The sequence below is a fragment of the Schistocerca serialis genome, chromosome 2 (assembly GCF_023864345.2).
Source record: "Schistocerca serialis cubense isolate TAMUIC-IGC-003099 chromosome 2, iqSchSeri2.2, whole genome shotgun sequence".
NCBI lineage: Eukaryota > Metazoa > Arthropoda > Insecta > Orthoptera > Acrididae > Schistocerca > Schistocerca serialis.
In genome coordinates, this window is record NC_064639.1 from 953563675 (window position 1) to 953578298 (window position 14624).

The 14624-nt window shown below is 40.3% G+C and overlaps 1 protein-coding gene across 3 annotated transcripts in view; it reads left to right on the top strand.

Moving 5' to 3' along the window:
• LOC126458331 (uncharacterized) overlaps window positions 1–14624 on the top strand; it is a 499515-nt gene that overhangs the window by 374372 nt on the left and 110519 nt on the right. For all 3 annotated transcript variants that reach the window (XR_007585615.1, XR_007585616.1, XM_050095291.1), the window contains one exon: window positions 9738–9817. Coding sequence is in view for 1 of the 3 variants with exons in the window: in XM_050095291.1 (XP_049951248.1) it covers window positions 9738–9817 (80 nt within the window). In the remaining 2 variants the exon portion in view is untranslated. The remainder of the gene's footprint in view (window positions 1–9737; window positions 9818–14624) is intronic.

The window sequence follows — 14624 nt, forward strand, 5'->3', positions numbered from 1 at the left end:
AGAAAAAACTTCATTATCCATCACTTCATTATCCATATTATCATAATTTCATTATTATCACCACCTGTAAAGAAAAACTTCATTATTCATAACATCATATCCTTCATCATTATTCATCAGTATTCATTATCATCTGCAAAAAATCACTTCATTACTCATTACCTAACTATTCCTTATCTCTAGCATACTTCATCACTAAAACTAAGATGTGTAGTTCAGTCTGACAGCCTGCATCAATCACCTTGTATTCTGAAAGAAAAAATTAGTTAAGACTGCTATTCTACGATGAGTATAGTATATTCTTGTTAATGCCTGCCAATCCTGATCCATTTACTCTTCCTCATAAAGTTATTGCATCTTCTTTCGTTTATTCCGTAGGTGAAATTCCCATTTATGTTAAATTTATTTCTTAGAATCATCATTCCTTTCTGAAATTGATGAACAAAGATTAATGTCTTGCATTTAAATCCTATACCCACTAGATAATGACTGGTTTATGGTAACATAATTAACCCTACAGCATAACATGACAGAAAACGTAATATGTCAAAAACATTGACAGTGTTCAGATGCAAAAATGTACACAGAATAATACAATGCAGTAGCAAAAAAATGTGAAACAGTCACGATGTTGAGATGTCATAAGGCAAAAAAAAATGTCAAAGTCGACTGGTGTGTGTTATATCTTAACTATTTCATAGTGCATACAAACAAAACTGGAGTACAGTCATATACACAAAAAAAAATGGAAAATGTGCACGGTCTGATGTGTAACGACAAGAAAAGCGACCTGCTAACCTTACCTTGCCGGGCACTTGCCAAGAAAAAAAATACGATAATCATCAATAAGTAGTCACATAAATATAATTGCAGAAATAGTCGTAAATGTGTAAATTCATCTGGAAAAATATGCACGGTCTGATGTGTAACGACAAGAAGAGCGACCTGCTAACCTTACCTTGCCGGGCACTTGCCAAGAAAAAAAAATACGATAATCATCAATAATTAGTCAGGTGAATTAATTGCATTAGTAAATGGCATCATAGTGTGTTGAATCATACAGTGGTTTCACTCAATAAACGGTTTAATGTTTGAGATATGGTGATTGCCTTTCGATTTTCTGGTTCTCAAAGTTTCGACGTGTACAACATTGGGGTGAGGGATACTGCGAATCCGATACGGACCTGCGTATAGAAGTTCAAATTTACTGCACTTACCTTTTAATTTGCTGGATAAATAGTGTGTACGTACTAATATCTTCTGTCCAACGTGAAAGTCGCGGCGTGTACAAACCTGTTTTTGCTGTCTTCTCCGGCGCTCTGCGGCACGTTTGATGTTGTTCAGCGCAATGTCAATTATTTCGTGGTGTCGTAGGCGACGATTTTTGGGGAATTCAATTAATTCTTTAATTTTGTTCGGTGGTTCAACGTTTTTCAGTATAACAGTCGGAGATAGCATAGTGGATTCATTTGGAATGGAATTAATTACATCTTGGAATGAGAGTATGTGTGTATCCCAATCAATATGTCTTTTGTGGCAGTATATTCTGCACAGCTTACCAATTTCCTTCATTAATCTTTCACAAGGGTTCGAAGAAGCGTGGTACTTGGATATATAGATCGGAGAAATGTTTCTAGCTCGTAACATGCGTGTCCATACACTACTACGAAATTGAGATCCATTATCAGAAATTACTTTCATTACATGCCCTACATGAAATAGAAAATGTTTTACAAATGCTTTCGAAACAGTTTTAGCAGTAGCTTTGCGTAACGGAGTGAAAGTAACAAATTTTGAAGTGAGCTCAACAGCGACAAAAATGTAGCAAAAACCTCTGTTAGTTCTCGGAATCGGACCAAAAATATCTACTGCGGCCATGTGTCTTAATTTCACAGGTATAATGGGATATAAAGGAGGAATATGTGAAGTGGTGTCTGATTTAGCTTTCTGGCAAATTTTACAAGACGCTAAAACTCGTCGTATACGTTTTTCCATGTTGGTAAAATAACAGTTCTGTCTCAGTATAAGAAAACATTTTCGTGCTCCGTAATGTGCGTAACTTAAATGAGTGTACCAAATTAGTTTGTTAACCAGTTCGTCAGGAATGCATAATAACCAATTGTTGCTGTCAGGATGAGAGCGGCGAAACAGAATGTCATTGCGTACAGTGTAGTGGTTCCTAATCGTAACATTTTTCCTATCTTGCCAAAGGTGTTTAATTTCTTTCCACACATTGTCCTTATTTTGTTCTTGTGCTATGTCCTGTAATGACGATGAAATAAAATTTTCAAATGCAACTTGTTGAATGTACATGACGCTGAAATTTGCTTTGCAGAAGTTGGTTGCGATGTCTTGCTGATTGTTACTGAGAGAACGCGATAGTGCGTCTGCTATAACATTTTGCGTACCGGGAATGTGAACTATTGTAAAATTAAATTCCTGTAAATATAGTTTCCATCTGCTTAATCTGTCGTGAGTAAATTTAGCTGAAAGCAAAAATTGTATAGCTCTATGGTCTGTGTAAACGGTGGTATGTCTGCCATAAAGAAAGTGCCGAAATCTCGTGAAAGCCCATACAACACATAATGTTTCAAGTTCTGTGACGGAATAATTTCGTTCAGCAGGTGACAAAATGCGACTTGCAAATGCGATGTTTTTAATTACTGTAGAACCATCTTCTTCTATTTCCTGGAAAATGTGTACGCCTAAAGCGGTGTTGGAACTGTCGGTGGCAATGGAAAAATTTCTGGTAAGATCTGGGTGCGATAACAGTGGAGCATTCAACAGAGCATGTTTCAGGTTCATGAATTCAGAGTGTGCTTGCTTATCCCAAGACCAAATACTGTTTTTACCTGTTAATTGACATAATCTGGGTGTGTCTAAAGCAGAGTGATGAATAAATTTACGAAAAAAGTTAATTAAGCCCAAAAAACTGCGTAATTGCTTTTTTGTTGTAGGAACAGTAATGTCACGTAGAGCTTGAAGTTTTTCCGGATCAGGTGCAATGCCTTCTGCTGAAATTACGTGTCCAAGAAATTTTATAGAAGTTTTGCCAAAGTGCGATTTACTGAGGTTAACTGTGAGTCCTTGTGCATGAAAAGTTTGTAACAGTTGTTCAAGAATCATATTGTGTTCAGACCAGTTAGCTTCTGCGATAAGAATATCGTCTACATACGTCGTAATTCTGTCTTTAAGTTCTGTCGGAAGTATTGTGTTCAAACCGCGAATAAAAGCTGCAGAAGAAATAGTTAAGCCGAACGGTAGTTTGCAAAATTGATAACAGTCGCCGAAACAGAGAAAAGCTGTATATTTTCTACAATTCGGATGAAGTTGAATTTGCCAAAATCCCGATTTCAAATCTAATGTGGAATAAATAGCTGTACCGTGAAATTTCTGTAAAAGTTCCTCTAATGTCTGTGGTCGATCTGTTTCATTAATAATAATGTCATTAATGTGACGTGAATCAAGTACAAGGCGAAGTGAGCCATCTTTTTTCTTAACAATATGTAGCGGGTTTATGTACGGACTAACTGCTGGTTCTATAATTCCTTGGTCGAGCATATCCTGCAATTCTTTTTTAACCTGTTCTCTGTGAATGTATGGAATAGGATAATGCTTTGCTTTAAATGTGTCATGCGGTTTGACTTGAAATTCATACATAAAGCCGGACATAGTACCAGGAATGTTGTCAAAAACTGGAGCTTGCTGTAAAAGAATTTTGTGTAATTGCGTTCGTTCGTCGTCTGTAATTGCACTACTCTCTTTAACTTTATCGGAAATCATTTGTATTACGTCGTAGTCCATTTCGTCTGGAGTATTATAGTTGTGTACGTACGTATCCGTTAACAATGTGGGATTACAGTCTATGTCACGTGTTGCGGAAATGACCTCTGTGCGGTTAATTGTTTGTTCTTCCGCAGATAATGAGTGCTGAAATTCTAAAGCAAGTTGTACATTTTCATCCTTTAACATTAAATAAGAATTCTGAAAATCAATGACTGCTTCGTGTTGTACCAGAAAATTCGTGCCTAAAATAATGTCTGTTGTCAATAAAGGCACAATCCAAAAATTAGAGTGAAACGTGTGACCTGCGATACAAAATGATAAATGTGTCTGTAATTTAACGTCTACTCCTTTACTCGATACTGCTCCTTTCACTTTTGTTTTGCCTAAAGGTAACGTCGGATAAGTATTCTCTTTGTTGCACTCGTTGAAAGTCTCCTCATTAATTACTGATATAGGTGATCCGGAATCAATTACTGCTGAGAATTTTGATGAACCAATTTTAATTTCGATAACAGGATGTGAAATGGTTTTCTGAATAACTGGTCTTTCCTGTAAAAGAGTGTCTCTGATGTCGTCAAAAGTAACTACATTTTCGTGAACAACATTTTCCGTGTCTAAGGTAGTGCTTGTATTATTGAACGATGCGTCCTGTACACTATCTAGTCAGATTCTATCTGACGTGTTATTATTATTAGGAGGATTCTGTGGCATTTCGACTATTTGAACTGTCCTATTACTTCTTCCAGACGTGTTACGCTCTGGATGGTACCTACTGTCGGGTTCATTCATGAGAATATGTTCTTGCGTATGACTTTGCTGTTGGTGAGACCGACTGTTATTATATGTTCGCTGAAAATTGTCCTCATTATTTTTACGTCTGTCGTAATAGTCATTCCTATACGGTGCATTACGATAGGAATTGAAATACTGTCTTCTTTGTACGTAGTTGTTTCCTTGCTGACGTACGTTACTATTTGTTGTATCAGGGACTATACGTGCACGCGGCGGAACATTAAAGCCTGGTTGACCTTGTGCATTCCATTGTTGGTTAGGTATGCTAACCGGCTGGTTTTGATGTTGTTGTTGTGAAATACCTCTATTGTTACTAAAGTGTGGTTCCTGTTGCTGAAAATTTTGACGGTATTGATAATTAGAATTTTGCCTGTTATGAAAGTGTTGGTAGTTGTCGTTCCTAAAACGTCTGTTATCTTTCCGATTGGAATTACGTCCCTGATCATAATTGTAGTACTGTTGTTGACCTTGGTTGTTACTCAAAAAGTTTTTGTTGACAAAAGAATAATCAGATTGCTGTACTTCCAAGAGCTGTAAAAGATCTCTGAATGCTGAAATGTTTTCTTTTTGCTGGCCCGTTAGAAGTGACACTCGTAATGACCGTGGTAATTTAGAGATGCATAGTTGTATAAGTGCGGATTCACTGTACGGTTCACTTAGGTACTGGTTTTGTTGTACCATGTGCTCAAAAAATTGCGTTACACTGGGAAAATTTGAGTTTTCATAGTTTGGCAAACTAATTAGTTGGTCTTTAATTCCGCGCTGTGTCGTCTTCGACCAGTACGCTGACAGAAAAGCATTCTGAAATTCCTCTACCGAGTAACACTGTCTCGCGATCGGTCTCATACGAGTTGCCGGTTCGCCTTCCAAAAAACTGCAAATAAATTCAAGTTTATGTGTTACAGGCCAAGTCGGTGGAAGAGCAAAGCTAAACTGTTGAATCCAATCCAGTGGGTGAATCTGCGTTCTATCGTTTTTAAATATTTTGAACTTTCTTACTGACAGAAAATGTTTATAGTCGAAATTATCATCTCTGTGTAATGAAACAGGTTCAGGATCGTAAGAGAATCTATTGAACTGCGGTTGATCGGAATCTAAGTCCCGTACTCTCTGTAGATTACCCAAATTATACGCGCTGCGTGAGTCTGACACATGTTCATAAAGTGGCGTCTGTTGTGTATTATTAACAGAAGTGTTTTTCATTTCTGTTACTTCTTGTTGTAAATTTGATAACTTCCTACGTAACGTGTTGTTAGATGAATCGATCTCATTAATTGTCTGCTGTAAATTTTGAAATTCAGGCGTTTGAATAAATGAAACCGGTGCAGTATCGTCTGATTTATTGTCATTAGTATTTTCGATAGCATCAATACGACTGGCCAATTCATCACATTTTTCAGTCAGTATTTTAACCTGATCGTCGGTTTTAGAATCAGACGCATTAATCTGTTTTTGCAACTTGCGCGTAGTTTCGCTCAGTTTTTTAACATCACCTTTGATAACATCACAATCCTGTGTTAGATCTAATTGTTCGAATCTATCTGTCACTGTTTGAATATTTACTGTGTGTGTATCTGTTTTTGATTTAAGGTCAGAAATTTCATCCCGTAATTCCGCGTTCAATTGTTCTATGGTATTAATTTTGTCGGACACTGTAGTAATATTATTGTCTACATACGTCTTCGCTTTCGCGAATATTTTACGTTTGTCCTCTTGTCTTTGTGCAGTGATTGTTTCCATGACTTGTCGTTTTACTTTGTTTTGATCCTGAATAAATTTGCGGAAACGCGTATCACTGTTCTGTATGTGCTGACTAAAGCGCTCGTTAATCTGAGTGTTCTGCTGTTCGAATTTCGCGTCTATCTTTGCGTCCATAGTGCGCGAAAGTTCTACCGTCATTGCTTTAAACTCGTCCCGTAATTGTGCAGCTTTTTCAGAGCATTGTTTAGCGACTCCGCTAATTTCGTCTCTGAGTGTTTCTGTTGCGACTGTTTGCATTTCTCTTAATTCTTGCGCAACAGATTTAATTTCTTCGCTATTTTTTTGTGAACACGCCTCAATTTCCGCGCGCAACTGTTCCTTAGTGTCATGGCACTGCGCGGCAACGTCTCTAATTTGTTCACTAAGTTTGTCTTGTTTTTTGTCATTATTGTCAAGTTTTTCGTTAATTTTATTAAATTTTTTATCCTGTTCACTAAATTGTTGTTTGTTATCTTCCCTAAGTTGTTTGAAATTGTTGTCTGTTTTCTCATTCTGTTGTTTGATATCTATCAATATTGCCATAAATTGCTCCAAGGTGACATTACCTACTCTATTCTCAGTACTGTTTGATGGTGTTTCTACAATTGTCGCGTTTTGTATGACCATTTGGTCATTCTGTAATTTACAAAAAGGTTTATCAGCCGTATGTATACTGTCGGTCACTATTTCGGAATTAAATAGATCCATCGTACTTTGTGTGATCTGTTCACATTCGTTAGACAAATTTGTCTGTTCGTTACTTGGGTTTTCCAAATCGGGTGTGTTAAGCTCTGCAGCGCTCATTACAATAGAGCGTTCTGCGTCATCAATTGTCGTCAAGTTAACAGACGAGACAATTGAGTTCGTTTGTTCATCATTAAGGTGAAAGTCATCATTAGTGGTTGGAATGCACTGATTGTTAGTGAACGCAGGATTGTCATCATTACGTTGCGTATCACAATTACTATCGGTCACGTTGTTTAAGTCGGTAATTTCATTCACAATACTTCGCGATACACTATTCACAGTCTTTCGCGGCATTTTTACAATAGTCAAAATTTTTCACAAAACAAATCAACACAATGCAAAAGCAACACACAAATACAACAAAGCAACAAATTGCCGTTGACCTGTAGAGAGAAAGTCACAAGATTAATAAAAGCGTTGCGCTAAATCCTAATTATATCTAAGCAAACAAGAGCAGATATCTGACTGTCGCTCAAAAGACTCTCAACGAAATTCGATCCTGGACTGGGTGTCGCCAAGTGTAACCTCCCCACCGTAATTTTAAAAGAATGATAATGGACAATACTTAATAGAAATGGGGGCCGAGTGTAAACTCCCCGCAAAATTTATAATAATTGACAATATTATTTAGGGATGCTAATGGACATTGCTCTATGCGTAACCTGCCCACAATGAAATGTACTGACAATGGCAACAAAAACGTGAAATTCGCAATCTGACTCAAATATAAATCCTTCAAAATTAAAGTCCATTCAGTGACAAGAAATTTCAATTAAACCGAAATATTGGTCTTTGGCCCTGTGTAAAACAATCAGAATTAAAGTCTTACCTCAGAATAAATAGATGTCACATATCTGCTCTTGTTGTTGCGCACCGCTCGGAGGAACTGCATTGCAAATAATAATATTCTCTTTTTTTTTTGTGATTCTAGTGAAATTTTTTCTTCAAAAGAAGTGGAATGAAATGGGAAGTGCAACGAGATCTTTAGTTCAATAAAAAATTAAATTTTTGAAAAAATGCTTTTGAAATAAAAAATTATTATTGGGGAACTTGTTGGAGAATAATTACAATAAATAAAATTTTTCATTATCTAATGATTATATTAATTAACAGTATACCTTATTCCTCATCTTGACCATTGTTGCTGACCGCCTACATCACACAACCGCACTGGGCTGCTACTACTGACCGACCGCTCTGCATGACGACTACAGACTGAGTACTGCTCTCAACTAGACAGAGCTACAGACTCGCAACGACTGACTGACTGCTACTCTGCATAGCGACAACTAACTCGCAAAGACTACTACTGACTGAGAACCGCTCGCAACACTCGCGCGGTCAAGCGCATACTCTCTGGTCACGGATGCTACAATGCCTCGCCATCGCTGCTGCGTTACATACGTGTTTCAGTCTACGTGACTGTTACTTCCAAAAACAGGAAAAATCATAAAAAATAAGGATTTTCTTTAAACAGTTAAAGAGGCAATACGTCGTTCGAACCACTATCAAATGAAGGAACAGGTTGATGGGGCACCAGTTAAGACATACAGGTATAGGTAACCTGATGCTGGAATGAAAAGTAGGCAAGAAAATTATAGGGTCGGGCAAATATTACAATATGTAGAATACATTACAGAAAATGGTATGTGTAATTAATATGCAGAAATTGATAGATTAGCACGAGATGGGAAGAGATAATGGTTGCAAGTCTGCGTAGAAGTGGTACTTATTGTATAATGTAGTTTCTAAAGTTCGTCGATTACGATCGTTGCGTTCTAGATGCTGGCTAAACGGATAATGTCCAGAGACAATAAAGAAATAAAGCTTGTATACACACTCAGTGCAAAACTAACATAGGCATCTGTGAGAGCTCAGATACAGTGCTGAGAAAAACGACTTTATAATAAGGACAGAGAAGAGTAATGGATGTCGCATTGATAAAATTTTTAAAAAACCATGGGTCAGAAACGCACCCTTGTGCAGCTACGGCGATAATACGACATATTAGCAGTGCCGAGCAAACGGATATTTGTGCGTTTAAACTAAATTGCCCCAGCTAATACCTATTATGGTTAAGAACGTTAGTTTCAACTGGTCAGAGCCAGGCAAAATAAATTTTATCCATGACCGGTAACGTCAGAGGTGAATTTTCAGTAATGTTTACTGGCTAAAGCTAGGCTATAAATCAACTGCGCAAGAAGTGCAGTTGAGCATAACGACCACAACATAACGCAGCTACAGTTTAGTTTGATAAAACCGCATTACTAGACAGATTGGTAACCGGATAAACTTCAGTGCGCTCTTCGCTTATTGGCTATCAATTTAAGACCCTAGCTCCACAGCGGTGCATTTTCAAGAGATGGTAGTTTGGAAAATTTTGGTCCAAATCCCCTGCCCTGCTCCGACTTATCACACCGTTTCTCTTCACACTATATACCTCTACTGTTTAGTACACCTGCTGCCTTGACAATGCAAAATATAGTCAATATAAACCAGTAATCCACCACAGAAATTGTAATTTCATTCTTATAACATTTTTTGCTTCTTGTATCCGTTTTGATATCTCTCCTAATTTATGAGTAATATTCAGTTGCTTATATGACATTTTATATACCTTCTTTTTATACTTACTCCATTCACTACTGCATTTTTTCTAATTTTGTTTGCAGGTGGCTGGACGTTTTGACATCGTCGCAGGGAGAAACCAAGATAATATTTCCAGCATCGAAGGATTACATTATTCTGGCAGGTAAGAAACTTTGCCGATTCTTTCTTCTCATTTGTCCGAAACGAAGAGAGAATATACAACTTTTGTGTGTAATGATTTATCCTTTTGGTAAACGTCGTTACACAAAGGATGTTTCTTTAAAAGTGAGAAGAACGCTTGGATAGAGTTTCTCATATAAAAATGTTTATGTCAGTGTGAACCCTTGATTTGATGCAGTCGTTCATAGCTACTGTATCTACTCAAGAAACACAAGTGCTTTTCAATCTTATTGAACGTTCATGAGTTATTGTACCAGGTGGACTAACATATGCGGGAAACTGTTCCGGTTTGCGCATATCGGGGGACGTGCACTCCGTTCAAGTCCGCTTTGGAATACAACCTTTCCAGTTCTACATCGACATCTATATACACACATCAAAAAAAGTTTTATATCATCTTGGTTCCGAGAGTTCCAGAAACTGTACAGAAAATTGGAATCGAGATCAACATAAACATCATTTCCGCCCTTTTTATTGCTCATGAAAACCGCACATTCCATGTTGCACCACCAAACAGCGAGACTTTCAGAGGTGGTGGTCCAGATTGCTGTACACACCGGTACCTCTAATACCCAGTAGCACGTCCTCTTGCAGTGATGCATGCCTGTATTTGTGTCGACAAGTTCGTCAAGGCACTGTTGGTCCAGATTGTCCCAATCCTCAAAGGCGATTCGGCGCTGATCCCTCAGAGTGGTCGGTGGGTCACGTCGTCTATAAACAGCAGTTTTCAATCTATCCCAGGCATGTTCGATAGGGTTCGTGTCTGGAGAACATGCTGGCCACTCTAGTTGAGCGATGTCGTTATCCTGAAAGAAGTCATTCACAAGATGTGCACGATGGGGGCGCAAATTGTCGTCCATGAAGACGAATGTCTCGCCAATATGCTGCCGATATGGTTGCACTATCGGGTGGAGGATGGCAAAATGGTTCAAATGGCTCTGAGCACTATGGGACTTAACATCCGAGGTCATCAGTTCCCTAGAACTTAGAACTACTTAACCCATCCATGCCCGAGACAGGATTCGAACCTGCGACCGTATCGGTTGCGCGGTTCCAGACTGAAGCGCCTAGAACCGCTCGGCCACTCCGGCCGGCTGGAGGTTGTCATTCACGTATCGTACAGCCTTCCGTGACCACCAGAGGCGGACGTTGGCCCCACATAATACTACCCGAAAACAGTCGGGAACCTCCACCTTGCTGCACTCGCTGGACAGTGTGTCTAAGGCGTTCAGCGTGGTTCAAATGGTTCAAATGGCAATGAGCACTATGGGACTTAACATCTGAGGTCATCAGTCCCCTAGAACTTAGAACTACTTAAACCTAACTAACCTAAGGACATCACACACATCCATGCCCAAGGCAGGATTCGAACCTGCGACCGCAGCGGTCACGCGGTTCCAAACTGAAGCGCCTAGAACCGCTCGGCCACCACGGCCGGAGTTCAGCGTGGCCCGGTTGCTTCTAAACACGTCTCCGATAATTGTCTGGTTTAAGGCATATGCGACACTCATCGGTGAAGAGAACGTGATGCCAATCCTGGGCTGCATGGTGTCGTGGTTGCAAAAATGGACCTCGCTGTGGACGTCGGGAGTGATGTTGTGCATCATGCAGTGTATTGAGAACAGTTCGAATCGTAACACGACGTCCTGTGGCTGCACGAAAAGTATTATTCAATATGGTGGCGTTGCTGTCAGGGTTCCTCGGAGCATTAATCCGTAGGTAGCTGTCATCCACTGCAGTAGTAGCCCTTGGGTGGTCCGAGCGAAGCATGTCATCGACAGTTTCTGTGTATCTCCTCCATGTCGGAACAACATCGCTTTGGTTCACATCCCTGCACACTTCTCTTGTTGAGAGCCCATCCTGGCACAAAGTAACAATGCGAACGCGGCCAAACCGCGATATTGACCCTCTAAGCATGGTTGAACTACAGACAACACGAGCCGTGTACCTCCTTCCTGGTGGAATGACTGGAACTGATCGGCTGTCGGACCCCCTCCGTATAATAGGCGCTGCTCATGCATGGTTGTTTACATCTTTGGGCGGGTTCAGTGACATCTCTGAACAGTCAAAGAGACTATGTCTGTGATACAATATCCACAGTCAACACCTATCTTCAGGAGTTCTGGGAACCGGGGTGATGCAAAACTTTTCTTGATGTGTGTATACACTCCACATGCCACCACACGGTGCCTGGCGGACGGTATCTTTTACCATTAATTTTCAGTCGTTTTTCTATTTCACTCGCAAAGGGAGCGAGGAAAACACAACCGTTTGTATGCTTCCTTACGAGCCTTGATTTCTCTATTTCTGCAGTCGTTAAGTGAGATGTACGTTGGCGCCACCCTTGTACAGAACAGTCCAGCCAAAGGATAGATAGAGTAGAACTAATTTGTAGACGTCCAAACTCAGATGACTTAATCTCGTGTGACTTCTGTATCCGGAGCTATGCCGTGTGGATAGAGCTATCGATCCTCGCTGTAGAAGGCGTTCAGCGTGGCCGGGTTGCCTCTAAACAAGTCTCCGACGATTGTCTGGTTGTAGACTAATGCCACACTCATCGGGCAAGAGAACGTGCTGCCAATGGAACCAGTAAGAAGAGAACGAAGGCTGTCCCCCCTCCAAAAAACAGTAATGTAGCCACTAACTGCTTCTTACTGTATTACTACTAATTACACGCAACCGCCAAGACATCAACTGCTAACATCACTACCCATCTACACACGCTTATATCTATATGATTAGTGATCCAGTTACACATTTAAAAAATCAGTCGCATAAGACAACAATTTTCAGTACGCTAGCACAATTCAAAAGCACTGTTTACAAAACAGAACCACTGTTGTAATAAAACAGTTTCGATCCTGGTTGTCGTATCTAATGTAGTGTATGTAATGTACATGCGACAGCCAGACCATTTATTTCTTGACTTCAGCACACCTCGGCAACCTGAAGACGTTAAGGAAACGAAACCAGCCATAACACAATGAATGTGTAAAAATATAGCTGAGATGGTTTTCATTCCTTAGTAACTTTAATTTCAAAACATGATGAAGATTATTCTCATTTAATCAGTACAGTCACGCGCGCAGCGATACGGACTTAACAGGCTTGGTTACTGACGTAACATTCACTATAGCACGTCGCACAAACGAACAAACAAGCCATTAGAGAACGCTCACAGATTTCCATAGCACTGTGAATTACTACTTGCTGCAATTAACGCATCTTGTCAGAGTTGTAGCTAACACTGTACCTCGACTTGAATTCATGGTCATCGGAATACCGACATTAACCCAAAAAGCACTCAGCGCTCCTTGTAATCTGCTGAAGCCTTCAATGAGGTTTGTGCGCGTGGCTCGAGAAGACAGCACCCGCTACCTCTAGTTTCTGCCCACCTTACAGCCGACCGTACTGACCGCTGTCCGCCCGGTACCGCTCCACACCAGCTCCGTGAGGCCCCTTGGACTTGGCTGCTAGCAGACGAGCTCTCTCCAGGAACTGACCGCTCCCACGGCGACTCCTTGGACCAGCATCGCCGACACCCAAACAATCGTGGGCAGTGCGCCAGACAACAACCTGGCACCGGCCCGCAACTTGTCAGTCACAACCCGCAGCGGCCTCCGGCGCTGGCTCAAGTTGAAGTCGCCACTTCCTCTCGGTGCCGCAGACTCTTCCTCACTCCTCAGCACCTCCAGGCCCATCCCGCCGATCGGACAACCTCGGCGATTTCGTAGTGCCCGGCCCCTGGGTGTGTATTCTGTATCATTCCGCCATTGTGCCGATAGTTTCGGTACTCTAGAGCACCGAACAGTCTAGTATTCAAATTAGAGCCCCTGCGTTATTCAGTATGCATTTCGGAAGCGATACCGTTCGGGTCTAGAGAACCGAAACGCTGTTGTCGGTTCGTGTCGCGTAAGCCAATCAAAAGCAAGCGGCCGCAGATCCGCGCATGCGCACTGCAGCGCGCACAGCGCCACGAACACAAAGCGGCTAGCAGACGGCACAGGCACGCTATTCTTCGAAGTACCGAAAAGATATTCTGATATCTGTATTATGCAGATTGTCGTGAATGCCGCATTATGTCACCTTATTCTCATTCACACTGACATCGTGTTTTGGATTTTGACATCGTGTTTTGGATTTTACGTTTTGGAAAATGAGTTATGGATAGTGTGTAGTACCACATTGTACTAATACGTCTATAAAAACACCCGAAAAATTGACTCTGAGAGTTTCAACGCATCAGAAGATAAACAGAATGTTGTTATAACTCGCTCCTAGAGATCCAAATGATTAAGTAGCCCACTTCCCTATATGATACGTCAACGATTTAGGTCTGAAAAACAAAATTGAAAAAGCGCATTTTCGAGAGCTCCTGCAGTTCGTCGAAGTTCATAACATGCATTTCATGTATGAAAATGTTTCGTATATGGTGCTACAGTCTAAAAATATTACGGCGGAGATTTTTCATCTCTGTCTACTGTTGTTGAGGATTCGATCGCAGATGAAAACTTGTGACAAGCAAGATTATGAAGATGACGGCTGCTAGTTACATTCACAGTATTTTAAGTTGTGCTCTTAGATTCCTATCTAACCGCATACTCGGAAACCGCTACATATTCGGAAAAAATGGTGAATTATTTCCGACAAGAAAAAATATAGAGGCCACTGTCGGTTGTTCCACTCACAGCAATTTCATATTTCGATTTTTAAACACATAGAAATCACGGAATCATTACTGAGGAAGTACGCTCTTACGTATAAGTAATAACAAATGTTGCAGAAAAATC